A 13,963-nucleotide genomic window follows, 5' to 3' on the forward strand; every position below is an offset into this window, starting at 1 on the left:
GTCTGCAGCGGCTGGTTGGGCTGGGCCAGCACCAGCGCCCAGTGACTCCCTGGCACAAGCCAGCCCAGCCCGCGCCTCCCGTTTGTCTTGGGAAGGTGATTCCCCGCCCCCCGCCTTGTGTTGCATGAAAGCGGGGTTCGTGACACACCCCGGCAGCCCCGAAGCTGACACTGGCGATGTCTTCCCGCAGGAATGCAGCGGTTGGCCCCCTGGCCCGGTGGCATGGTGGGTGACCTGCTGGGCAGGGATGCTGGGGATGCCAGCGGCAAGTGGCTGGGTGGTGAGCTGCCGTCTGCAGGCCACACCGCCCGCGAGTCATGGGCCCAGGTGCTGGGACTGGGGGTGCTGGGGTGCAGGGTTACAGTTCAGTGCAATGGCTCTCAGCCCCCCCCCCCCCATTGCTCCAGCGCCCCTACTTGGGAGTCATGGGAGGAAATCCAGCTGCCCTGGCATCCTTCCCCCACCTTGTTCCGGGACAAGATCCTCCCGCCTAATCCAGGGGCGCTGGTACAATGTGTATGGGGGGGGGCACGGAGAGACATTGAACCAAACTGCAAACCCTGTATGTGATGGAACCACTTCAAGCCAGGGGGTGCCGCAGCGCCCCCGGCACCCCCAGCTCCCTTGGCCTAATCGGGCCCCTGGGTTGTATTCTCCTGCGTGAGCAGAAATGTCTCTGCGCTAAACTGCAGGCGGGTCCCGAAGAGAGGGACTGGGGGGTAAGGGGGAGGTCAGATCCTGGATTGGTCAGAGACCAACTTTCCGCCACTTAGCCCCTGCTTCCGCGCTGGGCAGGTATCCGGGAGGGCCGGGGATAATAGGATGGCAGAGCTGGTGTCCCCCAACCCCTCCATCCCTGGGGCAGTGGTGGGCCCGGGCAGGTATCCGGGAGGGCCGGGGGTAATAGGATGGCAGAGCTGGTGTCCCCCAACCCCTCCATCCCTGGGGCAGTGGTGGGCCCGGGCAGGTATCCGGGAGGGCCGGGGGTAATAGGATGGCAGAGCTGGTGCCCCCCAACCCCTCCATCCCTGGGACAGTGGTGGGCCCGGGCAGGTATCCGGGAGGGCCGGGGGTAATAGGATGGCAGAGCTGGTGCCCCCCAACCCCTCCATCCCTGGGGCAGTGGTGGGCCCGGCCCAGGAAGGCCCCTTGGAGTGGCTGGAGCTGGCCCCAGGCAGCAGGGGTGTCCAGTCACTGCAAGGGCTATTCTGGGAGGAGCCCGCGGTCTCAGGGGCGCAGCAGAGCGGGCTGTGAATAGGAGAATAACTCCCCGGTCACCTTCGCTGCCCCGCTGGGTCCGGCGGCCCCCGCCCGGCAGCCCTTTGATCTATTGTCCCCGGCCAGCGGCGCAGGGCTGCAGGGGCAGCGGCGAAGGCGGGATTCAGCGCGGCCCGTGGGCATAATAAAAGCCTCATTAAAGGCCAAATGACGGAGCAGGGCTGGGAGCGGGGCAGACGGCCCGTCTCCGGAGGGGGCCCCGCGTGGCGGGACGGGAGCGGCCTGCCCCGGGGCGGGGGGGGGTCCGCACGGCGCCACGGGACGCGCGCGTGCCCCCGCTTTTCCTGCACGGGGCGCCTGGCACCCACTGACCCGCTCCGCACCAGCGATTTACACTGCGGGACACTGGCCCTTTCTGCGCGCTCCGGGCAGCCCCAGCCCTCCGCGGGCTCGGCCCCCTTTCCCTACACACCGTGGAGTGAACCTGGGCTGGGCCCCTCAGCCATGGGCCCGATCCTGCACCTCTCCCGTTGAAGTCAACGGCAGGGCACCCCTGGGTCCATTTCAGCACTCAAGGGGGCCACGGGGCACTCCGCAGGGCTCCCTGGAGGTTTGGCTTTTAGTAGGGTGACCAGAACCCCGGGGAGCGCGTGCGAGGAGCGGAGAGGTTTGGAGGGGTCCCCACCCCAACCACGTATAAGGACCCCCCCCAATCCCCGCAGCGGGTTTGCTGGCGACCCGGTGCTCATTCTGCATTCTCCCTGTGCTGGTCAAAAGCGCCGCGGGCCGCGCTCTCACAAACGGTTTGTGGCTTTCCAAACATCTGGGGTTTTGTATCTGGGACCAGACCTAATTGTCTGTTATAAAAACCTTTTAAATGAGTGAGCTGGAGGAATTTAGACTGTGGAAAGCAATTTTGAAGCGAGGCGAATCCGGGAACGCCTCCGTCCCGTCCCCCCCCCCCCCCCAGCTCTTTGCTGAGTTCCCACGTGCAGTGGGGAAGGGGCGCCCGGAATAGTTACGGCTCTAAGGACAAAAGCCAGCGAGCGAGCGAGAGAGAGAAAGCGCCCCCGCAGCACCGGGAGTGCATGGGACAGGGACGAGGGGCAGCGCGGGAGGGAGAGTTCCCGAGGTGTGCAGGGGGCCCGGGCCAAGGAGATGGGCGCCGCTGGAAACCCCACTTCCCTGGACCGCTCCTCTCCCAGGCTCCTCGGGAATCCCACCTGCACCTGTGAGCGCGCGGGGCTGGCCCGGCCCTTCCACGCTTTAATGAAACATGTGTTCGCCCCTGACTCCGCTCGGAGCGCAGAAATCGCCCCTCCGCGGGCTTTGAAGGGCTGGGAGCAGAAAATTGCTGCATTGTCCGGGCATTAGGGCCGCTAATCGAGCCTGGCCTCCCCGCGCCGAGCGTGAAACGCGGCCAGAAAGGAGGAATGGCTGCCCCTAGGTGGCAGGTCTTCATCTCCCGTGGCCCGCCTGGCAGGGGGCTCTTCCAGAGCCTGGCCCGGGGCCGGGCCGCGTGCGGCCGGCAGGGAACAAACCCGCTGCTAATTAGCAGTGCCGGGCGGAGGGACGCTGGGCCCGGTGCAGTAGCGCGCTAGGGATCCCCGGGGCGCACAGGCTGCAGCAGCGGGACCCGAGCCGCCAGCAACCGCGAGCAAAGGAACCAGCTGGTGTCTGCGAGCGCTGGGGCGGTGCGCGGCGCTGTACAGCCAATCACGGTCCAAACAAGTCCATGCAGCGCGAGCCGCGTGTTCTCCGGCACCCAGGGGCGCAGAACACAAAGGGATCCCTGTGAGAGTTCAGAGCCGCAGGTCAAGGGCCTGGTGAACCCCCCCACACACACACACACGGGGCGGGGGAGGGTGGGCAGAGGTAACTCTAGTGATGCCATTTGCTTCCCAATGCGGAGCCCCCGCCCCTGAGATGTGGCGGGCTGGGCGGTGGTTCCCGTTCTTTAAATCCAGTGAAACATACAAAAGAAACTTGAACATCTTGGTAAAAGTCATTGTAACCCTTCTCAGCCGCCCTCGCCTCGCCCATCACATGGCTCCTCGGCCACAGGATTCCCCTTCCCCAACTGCCCGCCCCCGGCCCGTGCCCCCCTCGGGGAGGTGCTCAGCGCCTGAATGCCGGTATTGACATGTAAAGTGAGTCCCCCGTATAAATCCTGGCTCCTGCCCCCGGCTGCGAACTCCCAGGGCCGCTCATTCCCAGAGAGGGGGGAACATGGTCACCCAGCCCGGAGGTCAGGAGAAACCGCAGCTTTGTAGCTTCCGCAAGGTTTGCCAGCAGCACTAGGCAGGAGGAAAGAAGTGACTGGGGCCGGCGGAGGAGTGGCAGCCAAACCCCGGTAACATTTCCCTTCTTCCCCGCAGATCTCAAAACCCTTGATGGAGAAGAAGAGAAGAGCCAGGATTAACGTGTCTCTGGAGCAGCTGAAGGCGCTGCTAGAAAAGCACTATTCCCACCACGTGAGTCCCCCACCCCGGGAACCTCGCCCCCAGATGGTCAGTGTCTAAACAGCTTTCCCAGGGGGCACGTCCTGGCTCCGCATTTACAGTGGAACCAAAGCACGATTCCGTGCCCCGTTCGGTACGTTATTGATCGCGTTGGGGCTCTCTCTCTCTCTCCAGATCAGAAAGCGCAAACTGGAGAAGGCAGATATCCTGGAGCTGAGCGTCAAGTACATGAAAAGCCTCCAGAATTCTGTCCAAGGTAAAACCCCGTTTCCTCGCGGGAGTAACAGGCTCTCGGCGTTTGTTGCTGGGTAGATGGGTCCTGTGTTAATCGGGATCGAAGCTCAGTGTTACGGGGTCCCGCCGGTTACATCCCAACGATGCGAGTCCGCGAGTCGTGGTGCAAGGAAACACACAGAATCTCAGCCCGGGTACCCAGGCGCCAGCAGCGGGTCTGGTTATTGGGCTGCCTTTGGCCGAGCCTGGGTTCCCTGGACGCCTCAAGACACTGATTTGAAATGTACTCTGGATTTAGATCCCACGCCCCGTTATATCGATGGCACCGAACCCCGTGTGGACACGATCCTGCCCGGTCCCTTTGCTCTGTCAATTCCAGTGTCTATTAATCCCGTGGCTCGCAGGCTGGGGCGGAGCAGCGCCGGGCTGGCCGGAGAGCCGGCTGGTGTAACTGGACCCCCCCAGGGGGAGGGGCTGAGTAGCCGCTGTTTCCTTGCTTGTCTGCAGGCCAGGATTGGGGCAGGGGCGCGTGCCGCACGGACTGACACGGCCCCTGCATCCCAAGACCAGGTTGCACTCGGACAGGACGCGCCTGCAGCCTGGCAATGGGCGAGGCCCCTGGGCGCGCAGGAGAGAGCCGCGGGTAACGCAGCGTCCTGGATACACGCGCCCCAGGCTCCTCTCCCGGCCAGCGGGCGGCCTGCCGCCCTGGGGTGCTCGCCCCAAGCCCACGGGCTGTTCAGAGACCCCGCACCCCTGCCGGCCAGGGGCCCCGGGCGCAGTCTTGGGTTCCCAGCGGTGCGGATCTGCAGGGTGGTGCGGGCAGGAACAGCACTGATGCTGTCGGGGTGGGGGGGGCTTGGCCCTGGAGGCTCCCGGCTGGCACCGATGGGGTGGGCTGGGGCCCTCCCCGGCGCCGGGGGGGGGGGGGGCGCGGGGGCCGCTGCTGCGCGTCCCAAGGCTCCTGATCCGCTCTCCGTTCTCCCAGGGGCTGACTACCAGGCCGGCTTCCGCAGCTGCCTGCATGGGGTGAACCAGTTCCTGCTGCGCTCCGAGGGGGCCAGCGAAGCTTCCTCCTTCCAGCTGCTGCAGGAGCTCGCCCGGGCCTCCCCGCGGGTGAGCGGCTCCGGCTGCAGGACCACGGACAGCAGCCCCACCGCGCCGCGCCCGGAGCCCCGGGGCTCCCGGCCCGGCGGCCGCGCGGCGGAGCCGCGGGCGCCTTTGCAGAAAGCCGGCGGCTCCCGGCCCTTCACGCAGCGCCCCGGGGCCCCTGGCGCTCCCAGCTCCCAGCCCCCGACTGAGCCGGGCGCTGCTGCCCAGCGGCGCGGCGCCGTGGAGCAAAGACCCTCCCTGCCCGGCAGGAGCCAGGCGCTGTGGCGGCCCTGGTAGCGCCCGCGCCGCCCCCCCCGGGCGCGGCTCGGTCCGGAGACCGTGAGTGGCTGGGGGCGGGCGGGCGCTTCCCTGCCCGTGGGCGCTAGAGCGCAGCGGGGACGTGCCTGGGGGTTAGTCCTGGTCCCCGCGGGCCTCGGCTCCTTGGCTAGCCTGCGCCCCGGGCGCCCCCGGCTGGTTCCCGCCCCCGGGGAGACGCAGGACCCGCGGGAAGCCCCCAGCGTGGCTGCCGCGCTGGCATTAACGATCGCCTTGGCTGCCAAGGGGCGCCGGGGCGGGGGGGAGCAGCGTGTCTGTACCTGGCTCCCGGGTTTAATAAACCGGCTCCCAGATCCCGTGTCGGTCTCGGTTTCTTTCCCTGCACGGCCCAGCAATGGAGCGGGCAGGGTTAGGGAGGAGGTGGGAGAAAAAAGAACCAAAGGCGGCCCGCTTGCGCCCCTGAGCCGCGGGGCTGGGGTAGAGGTGTTGAGGCTTAACATATTAAATTGGTTTGAACAAAACTCTCCAGGCCGCTGGCGAGACACGACGCGGAACGGCCGGGAGCATGCCGAGCTGGAGCAAAGGGATGCAGCAAAAGGCGAAGTGTCCCTGCAAGAGGCGGGACCTTCTCCGCGGAGCAGCGGCTGCGCCTTTGCACGGGAAGCCGGGGTCCGTGTAGAATGGCCCAGTGGCTCCAGCCAAGGCCCTACACAGGGGAGACGATGCTTAGGGTTAGGGTTTACTTTTGCGGGGACTTTGCCGGACATTGCTTCGGCCAGTCCACACTCGCCGCCGCTGGGAGCCGCCTTGCGCAGCGTGGGGGGGACACACCGAGGCCCCTTTGCCTCTGTCCGGCTTCTCTCCGCCAACGCCCGGCAGCCAGTGCTGCTTGCCCCCCGAGAGCAAGTGCGCCGGCAAGCAGCCCCTGCGCCTTCCCCTGCGGCCCAGCTGTTTGCAGCCACCCCCGGCTGTGGGGCTAACCAGCCGCCAGAACCCCACCCTACTAGCACCTTCCCGGCCTGGCAAAGGCTGGGGGGACAGGAGGCTTCCATGGAAAAGAGCATTTGCCTCTCCCTGAACCACTTAATGAAACGGGCCGGTGGGGACGAAGGAGTGTGTCTAAGCTCCTAATCACCCAGACCTTTTACTCCCAAACTAGCAAAAGCAGCCTGTAGCTAACCCACAGCTAGTCTGACCCCGTGACTCACAGTGACTGGGGCTGTTCTCCTTCCAGTGCTAGCCCAGAGGGGGCCCTGGACAGCAATGCCACCCCCCCATGCCAAAACAGGCAGGTGCTTATAATGAAAAGTGAATAAGGGCCCTAAGCGAGTCCTTAGTCTGCTGTGGCCTAGGGCTGGCTCTGTCCCCTTCGCCCCTTGAATGGTGAATGGAGAAACTAGGCACCGGCAGGGACCCTGAACCACCCCAGGTCACTGTGGGCCTGCAGGGCCTGCTTTGCTGGACCGGGTCAGCTCCTGGACCCTGACCCGCTGGGCCCAGCTCGCAGCCCCTGGACCCTGACCCGCTGGGCCCAGCTCGCAGCCCCTGCAGCTCACATGCTGGTTGAGGGTTTACAGTGGGTTCCCGGTAACACTCCCCGGCCTGGAGGCCGTTCCAGGCCTCTGCCCAAGGATTGTGTCTCTGTGGTGGGGCCCTGCCCTGTGCCAGGCGCCCAAGGGGGATGAAAAGCCACTGCAGGCCCTGCCCCACAAAAGCTCCACCTTTTTGTTTCCTAGGACTCTCCTGAGCGCCTTTTCTCAGCACAGCTATTTAGCCCAGTTCCGGTTTGTCTCCTTGACCCCTGGGGGAAGGGGGGGGCAGGCGGGGTTGAGCTAACTCTCCGCTGCATTTCAGCGTTTGTTTGTTTTAGAAAAGCAACCTCCGGCCCTTGGTTCCAAGCCCCATATTTAGTCTTTGGCACATAAAAGCTGCCAGCAGGCAGTGTTTAAACACCCCCAGGTGCATACATGTGTGCGGTTTATTAAGGAGAGACGTGTGACTTTCACCCTGGTGAGCGCTGTGAAGTATCACCATGCAAAAACTATAGAAAGAGCACTTACAATTCTGCGATGTTGCTTCCAAGCCAGAGGTACCGTGCTGCATATCCGGTGTGCAGATAAGGTTGCACACTGAGCAGAAATTTACAAGGCCATTGCGGGGAAACTAAATGAATTCTTTGCTTCAATCTTCACTGAAGAGGATGTGAGGGAGATTCCCACACCTGAGCCATTCTTTTTAGGAGACAAATCTGAGGAACTGTCCCAGACTGAGGTGTTTCAGAGTAGCAGCCGTGCTAGTCTGTATCCGCAAAAAGAAAAGGAGGACTTGTGGCACCTTAGAGACTAATCAATTTATCTGAGCATGAGCTTTCCTGAGCTACAGCTCACTTCATCGGATGCATTCATCGGAGGTTTTGGAACAAATTGAGAAATTAGACAGTAATAAGTCACAAGGACCAGATGGTGTTCACCCAAGGGTTCTGAAAGAACTCAGATGTGAAATTGCAGAACTAATCACTGTGGTATGTAAGCTGTCACTTAAATCAGCCTCTGTAACAGATGACTGCAGGGAAGCTAATGGAACCCCTATTTAAAAACAAGACTCCAGAGGTGATCCCAGCAATTGCAGGCCAGTAAGTCAAACTTCCAATACCAGGGAAATTGGTGGAAACTATAATAAAAAACAGAATTATCAGACACAGAGGTGAACATATGTTGGGGAAGCATCAACATAGCTTGTGTCAAGGGAAACCATGCCTCACCAATCTATTAGAATTCTTAGAGGGTGTCAACAAACATGTGGACAAGGGGGATCCAGTGGATATAGTGTACTTGGACTTTCAGAAAGTCTTTGACGAGGTCCCTCACCCAAGGCTCTTAAGCAAAATATGCAGTTGTGGGATAAGAGCGGAGGTCCTCTCCCAGATCAGTAACTGGTTAAAGGATAGGAAACAAAAGGTAGGAATAAATGATCAGTTTTCAGAATGGAGAGAGGTAAATAGTGGGGTCCCTCCAGGATCTGTACTGGGACCAGTGCTGTTGAGCGTATTCATAAATAATCTGGAAAAGGGGGTAAACAGTGAGGTGGCAAAGTATGCAGATGATACAAAATTACTCAAGATAGTTAAGTTCAAAGCTGACTGCGAAGAGCTACAAAGGGATCTCAAAAAACTGGGTGACTGGACAAGAAAATGGCAGATGAAATTCAATGTTGATAAATGAAAAGTAATGCACATTGGAAAACATAATACCAACTACATTTACAAAATGGTGGGGTCTAAATTAGCTGTTATCACTAAAGAAGAGAAATTGGAAACATCTGCTCAGTGTGCAGTGGCCATCAAAAAAAGCTAACAATGTCAGTAACCATTAGGAAAGGGATAGATAAGACAGAAAATATCATAATGCCACCATATAAATCTAGGGTATGCCCATATCTTCAATACTACATACAGTTCTGGTCATCCCATCTCAAAAAAGATACATTAGAATTGAAAAAAGTACAGAGCAGGGCAACAAATCTTGGGAGACAGGCCAGTCCTTGGCTACAGACAGCCCCCCAACCTGAAGCAAATACTCACCAGCAACCACATACCACACAACAGAACCACTAACCCAGGAACCTATCCTTGCAACAAAGCCCGTTGCCAACTGTGTCCACATATCTATTCAGGGGACACCATCACAGGGCCTAATCACATCAGCCACACTATCAGAGGCTCGTTCACCTGCACATCTACCAATGTGATATATGCCATCATGTGCCAGCAATGCCCCTCTGCCATGTACATTGACCAAACTGGACAGTCTCTACGTAAAAGAATAAATGGACACAAATCAGATGTCAAGAATTATAACATTCATAAACCAGTCGGAGAACACTTCAATCTCTCTGGTCACGCGATTACAGACATGAAAGTTGCGATATTACAACAAAAAACTTCAAATCCAGACTCCAGCGAGAGACTGCTGAATTGGAATTCATTTGCAAATTGGATACAATTAACTTAGGCTTGAATAGAGACCGGGAGTGGCTAAGTCATTATGCAAGGTAAACTATTTCCCCTTGTTTTTTCCTACCCTCCCCCCTCCCCCGACGTTCTTGTTAAACCCTGGATTTGTGCTGGAAATGGCCCACCTTGATTACCATACACATTGTAAGGAGAGTGGTCACTTTAGATAAGCTTTTACCAACAGGAGAGTGGGGTGGGGGGAGGTATTTTTTCATGCTTTGTGTGTATAAAAAGATCTTCTACACTTTCCACAGTATGCATCCGATGAAGTGAGCTGTAGCTCACGAAAGCTTATGCTCAAATAAATTGCTTAGTCTCTACGGTGCCACAAGTCCTCCTTTTCTTTTTTTTAAAAATGACTCGGGGTCTGGAACAGCTTCCACATGAGCTGAGACTGTTCAGCGTAGAAAAGTGATGACTAGGGGGTGGGGGTGGGGGCTTTACAACAGAGGGCTCTAAAATCGTGCCTGGGACATGGAGAAAGTGACTAAGGAAGTTTATTTACCCCTTCACATAGCCAAAGAACCAGAAATTACTAGGCAGCAGGTTTAAACCAAACATAAGGAAGTACCTGTTCACACGACGCACAGTCAACCTGTGGAACTCATTGCCAGGGGATGTTGTGAAGGACAGAAGTATAACTGGATTTTAAAAAGAATTGGATAAATTCATAGGGGACCAACATGGTCAGGGATGCAATCCCATGCTCTGGGTGTCCCTAAACCTCTGACTGCCAGAAACTGGGACTGGACAACAGGGGATGGGTCACTTGTTAATTACGAGAGCCCTACAAATCCACGGATATCCATATCCGCAGTGAGTATATCCACAGACCATCGGCACACCCACAGAAACACACCCTGGTTCAGAAGGAGAAAAACATCGTTATCAACCAGGCCTAGTCTGCTAAGGACTATTGCACCAGCTAGCATGACCTTGGTTGATGGTGTCCCACCAGGCTTCCTGTAGGGAAGTTCCCAGCTCTGCTTCAATCTTGTGAATCCATGAATCTCTGGGGCAGTCAGCACCAGGCAGGGGTAGGGATGCACCTTTTGGCAGTGAATGGAGAGTTTGCGAGAACACAGACTGCAAACTGCAGTTTCTTTTGCAGTGACCTCATCTGGTGGAAGTCTTTTGTTTGGGACTGCAGGGGGCATGCTTTGCAGAAGCAGGAGGCAAACAAGGCACAGACTTACAGTAAAGTGTCATTTATCATTCTGCCTCTCTGGAGCAGATGCCCTGACCCTGCATGAGCAGTAACACTCTGCTCAAGTGGGAGAGGGAGCTGCTTTCAGTGAGTTGCACTGAGATTCAAACATGCATCCGATGAAGTGAGCTGTAGCTCACGAAAGCTTATGCTCAAATAAATTGGTTAGTCTCTAAGGTGCCACAAGTCCTCCTTTTCTTTTTGAGATTCAAACGGTTACCTTCTCTGTTGTGATCTCTCCGCCCATGCGCACGCTGTATGCATACAGCCACTTCACCCCCAAGGGGCTCGCCCAGCTCAGAGCTTTCACCAACATTATCTTCAAAGGGAGCCAGATCCTCAGATGGTGCAAACCTGCACAGCTGCACTGGTTTCAGGCTATGCCCTTTACACCAGGATCTGGGTATTCCTTGGTAGTAACATGGACCTGCCTGTTCATCAGCAGCTGGCTAGGAAAACCCGCCAGCACCCAAAAGATCATTTGACCTGCTCTGTTGGCATTTACTGAGGCCTATGGTGTAGGATGAGCTGGCAGCAATTGCAGCCTCCCACCTCCCAGCCTGCCTTTGTGCCCCCCTACCTCTCCCTGCGGCAGGGTGTGCTCCAGGCACCTCCAGGGCGCTTTTCCCTTCACACACACATTAAGTGGCACTAATTATGCACTAAGTAGCCAGTCTGTAATTGAGGTGTTCCTCCAGCACCTCACAACCCTTTGTTGTTTGCTTTCCACATGCCGACTGGTGAAAGTTAATGCTAGCAGCTTTTGCTGGCCCATGGTCACCGCTCCCCTGCCCCTATCTCTGCATGGAGCAACCTGCTGACTTGTCTCCCTGACAGTCGTGGACTGTAGGAGTGCTTTCTTTGGCTCGGTCTATGTAAGATTTGTACCCAGTGCCCATCACCATGTTATCTGTGCTGCACAAAGCCCAGAACCGCAGGCCTTTCTCTGTGGGGCAGAGCAGACATGCTCACTAAAGACAAGATGCAAAAAGTGAGTGTTGTAAAAACTGGGGGGCAGGAGGGAGCAACACTAACATGATTTTCCAAGGACCCACCATGGGCCCAGCATGTAGGTCCTGAGGTTTAACTTGCCCCATTAAAGGAGGCCCCCCCACCAACCCCCACTCTTTGTGCAGGGCTGGTGATAAACTTCCTGAGCTGAGAGTAACCACCAGCCTGTGTCTGGGAGAAGGTAAGTGCTTTGGTGGGGGGCCAGAGTCAGCAGCAGGGCACCAAGCAGCAAGAAGAATCACAGCTACTCAAGCAGCCCCAGGCCAGGCCCCTGGCACCCAGCCCCCACCCTCCAATCAACCGCACCCCTACATTACATTACAAGAGAGCCGGGTCCTCCGGCACCTCCAGGTGCTGTGGACAAGCCTTAAGGAGCTTGCGGAGGGAAGGGAGAGCAGGAATTTCTAGCAGCTCCCTGCACCGTCTCCTGGGATTTTCACTTTGGCTTGGAGCCTGCAGGGTGAGCAGCGGGAGAAGAAAAGGCTCAGCTATTAACAGGACACTGGGACTAGTCAAGGGGTAGAAGAGAGCCGATGGCGGAAGAAAAGGGGCACTGGGACCACGCTGCCACATCCCCCACTGCAGGAGGAGCTCAAGGCATAGGCCTCCCTTCACACTGTGACCAGTGCCCAGCCACGCGCTCTCTGCACTAACTGCGGCATCTCGTAGAGGTTGCTATGGGCACCAGTTGGAGCAGCACATCCATGGCCATGGGGGTACAGAGTGGCCCAGGCTGCTGCCTGTCTCCCTACGTGGACACCTCCATGGTTATTCCTACCTCAGTGTTCGCAGGGCCGGAGGTATTCTGGCTGGTAGGAGCTAGCTTACCCTGCAGCACAAGGCCTGGAGACGGCTAACTCCTCACTGGTCACACCAGCTGCATGTTATCTTGCTACTCTCAATGATCCAGCAGCCGTTTGTCGTGAGAGCCCTCAGACCTGGGACGTCTTCTACACATTCAATATACATAAAAATCAATTCAGCCAGATTTAAACAACACCTGTGCAAATCTGACCCCAAGCACCCTGCTGCCCCTGCCCGCCCCACCAAGACACCGGCTGCTCCAGAAGCAAGCGCTGCTCCTGCCAGCTTCCCAAAGTTTGAAGCACACTTGGTTTTGAGCCCTATAAATATCAGGTTTGTTTTCAGGAGTTTCCTTGTCAGTGCTAACTATGGTAGATCCTGAATGGAACTAGACATGGATGGCTGTCTACTACACATGCCCCCATTGCCCCCAGAAAGGCTGCGATGACGGATGTTCCCAGAGACCTGCTCCGCCAGATGGTGGCTGATAAAAGCAGTCGTGGGAGAGCAGGTGTAGGAATTCAGCATCCTGCCTGTCCTTTTGCTAAGCAATAGCTGTAAAACTAGCCTGTGATGTTCTCAGTGTGGCTGGACAAGGTGCTCCCCAGCCAGGCTGGGTGGCACCCATTCAGCTCCCGTTTCACGGTTCTGCATAAAAGAGAGCTCTCGGCGGCTACCCACTGCTCCGACACACCCCAGATGAGACTGCAGCAGATGAGCGCTCTCCCTCGGGCTGGAGAGGCAGCAGGAAAAGCTCCTTCCTACCAATACCAGAAAGAAGAAGCCCACAGATTTCCCCTACACTGCCTTGCTCTCCTCCAAGAGACATCTGCAAGCAAAAGTGTGAGGGAAAGTGGCAATCAGGAAAACACCCCTCCTCACCTGCCATTTGCTATCCTGTCGGGCCAGCGGAGTAAGGAGAAGATTGGTTTAGAGCTGGGATTATACAGCATTGCCTTTTATTACAGGCCAGTTACAGCTGTGCGAACCCACTGACTTCCAGGGGAGTGGGTGGGGTGGGGAGAACTCCCCCAAAGAGGTAGGGGAACACCTTGCTGACCAAAGAATTATCATCCCAATTCACTGCAAAGTGCCATCGTTACCTGTTATAGTGCAAATTCGCTCCATAATCAGAGTTCAGGGCCCCTGGGTCCCTTGGAACAGCGAAGGATATAATCAAGCACTTAATGTAAAAAAAAAAAAGGGGGGGGTGAGAAAGCCTGGATTTGTGCTGGAAATGGCTCACCTGGATTACCATGCACATTGTAGGGAGAGTGGTCACTTTAGATAAGCTATTACCAGCAGGAGAGTGAGTTTGTGTGTGTATGGAGTTACGGGGGTGAGAAAACCTGGATTTGTGCTGGAAATGGCCCACCTTGATTATCATGCACATTGTAGGGACAGTGGTCACTTTGGATAAGCTATTACCAGCAGGAGAGTGAGTTTGTGTGTGTATGGAGGTACGGGGGTGAGAAAACCTGGATTTGTGCTGGAAATGGCCCACCTTGATTATCATGCACATTGTAGGGACAGTGGTCACTTTGGATAAGCTATTACCAGCAGGAGAGTGAGTTTGTGTGTGTGGTTTTTGGAGAGGGGTGAGGGGGTGAGAGAACCTGGATTTGTGCAGTAAATGGCCCACCTTGT

The 13,963-nt window shown here is 57.4% G+C and overlaps 1 protein-coding gene across 5 annotated transcripts; it reads left to right on the forward strand.

Moving 5' to 3' along the window:
• The first annotated feature begins 2,328 nt into the window (after positions 1-2,328).
• Positions 2,329-5,635, forward strand: HES3 (hes family bHLH transcription factor 3). Of its 5 annotated transcripts, none has more exons than XM_048824847.2 (4): positions 2,329-2,449; positions 3,597-3,728; positions 3,855-3,936; positions 4,903-5,635. In XM_048824847.2, exons 2-4 carry the CDS (start codon positions 3,612-3,614, stop codon positions 5,301-5,303), a joined length of 600 nt encoding a protein of 199 aa, XP_048680804.1. In that variant the 5' UTR covers positions 2,329-2,449; positions 3,597-3,611; the 3' UTR covers positions 5,304-5,635. The 5 variants fall into 5 exon arrangements, with proteins under 5 accessions (XP_048680804.1, XP_048680801.1, XP_048680803.1 ...); XM_048824844.2 differs by lacking the exon at positions 2,329-2,449 and adding an exon at positions 3,204-3,501; XM_048824846.2 differs by lacking the exon at positions 2,329-2,449 and adding an exon at positions 3,204-3,501 and having other exon boundaries at positions 3,597-3,692.
• The last annotated feature ends 8,328 nt before the right edge of the window (positions 5,636-13,963 follow it).

This window comes from Caretta caretta, chromosome 18 (assembly GCF_965140235.1).
Source record: "Caretta caretta isolate rCarCar2 chromosome 18, rCarCar1.hap1, whole genome shotgun sequence".
Classification (NCBI taxonomy): domain Eukaryota; kingdom Metazoa; phylum Chordata; order Testudines; family Cheloniidae; genus Caretta; species Caretta caretta.

Bases quoted from the DNA above. Each gene is read 5' to 3' on its own strand.
- HES3 (XM_048824844.2), top strand. From the start codon at position 3,448: ATGGTCACCCAGCCCGGAGGTCAGGAGAAACCGCAGCTTTGTAGCTTC. The intron at 3,502-3,596 runs GTTTGCCAGCAG...TCTTCCCCGCAG, and splicing joins AGCTTTGTAGCTTCCGCAAG to ATCTCAAAACCCTTGATGGA. The intron at 3,729-3,854 runs GTCAGTGTCTAA...CTCTCTCTCCAG, and splicing joins GGGAACCTCGCCCCCAGATG to ATCAGAAAGCGCAAACTGGA.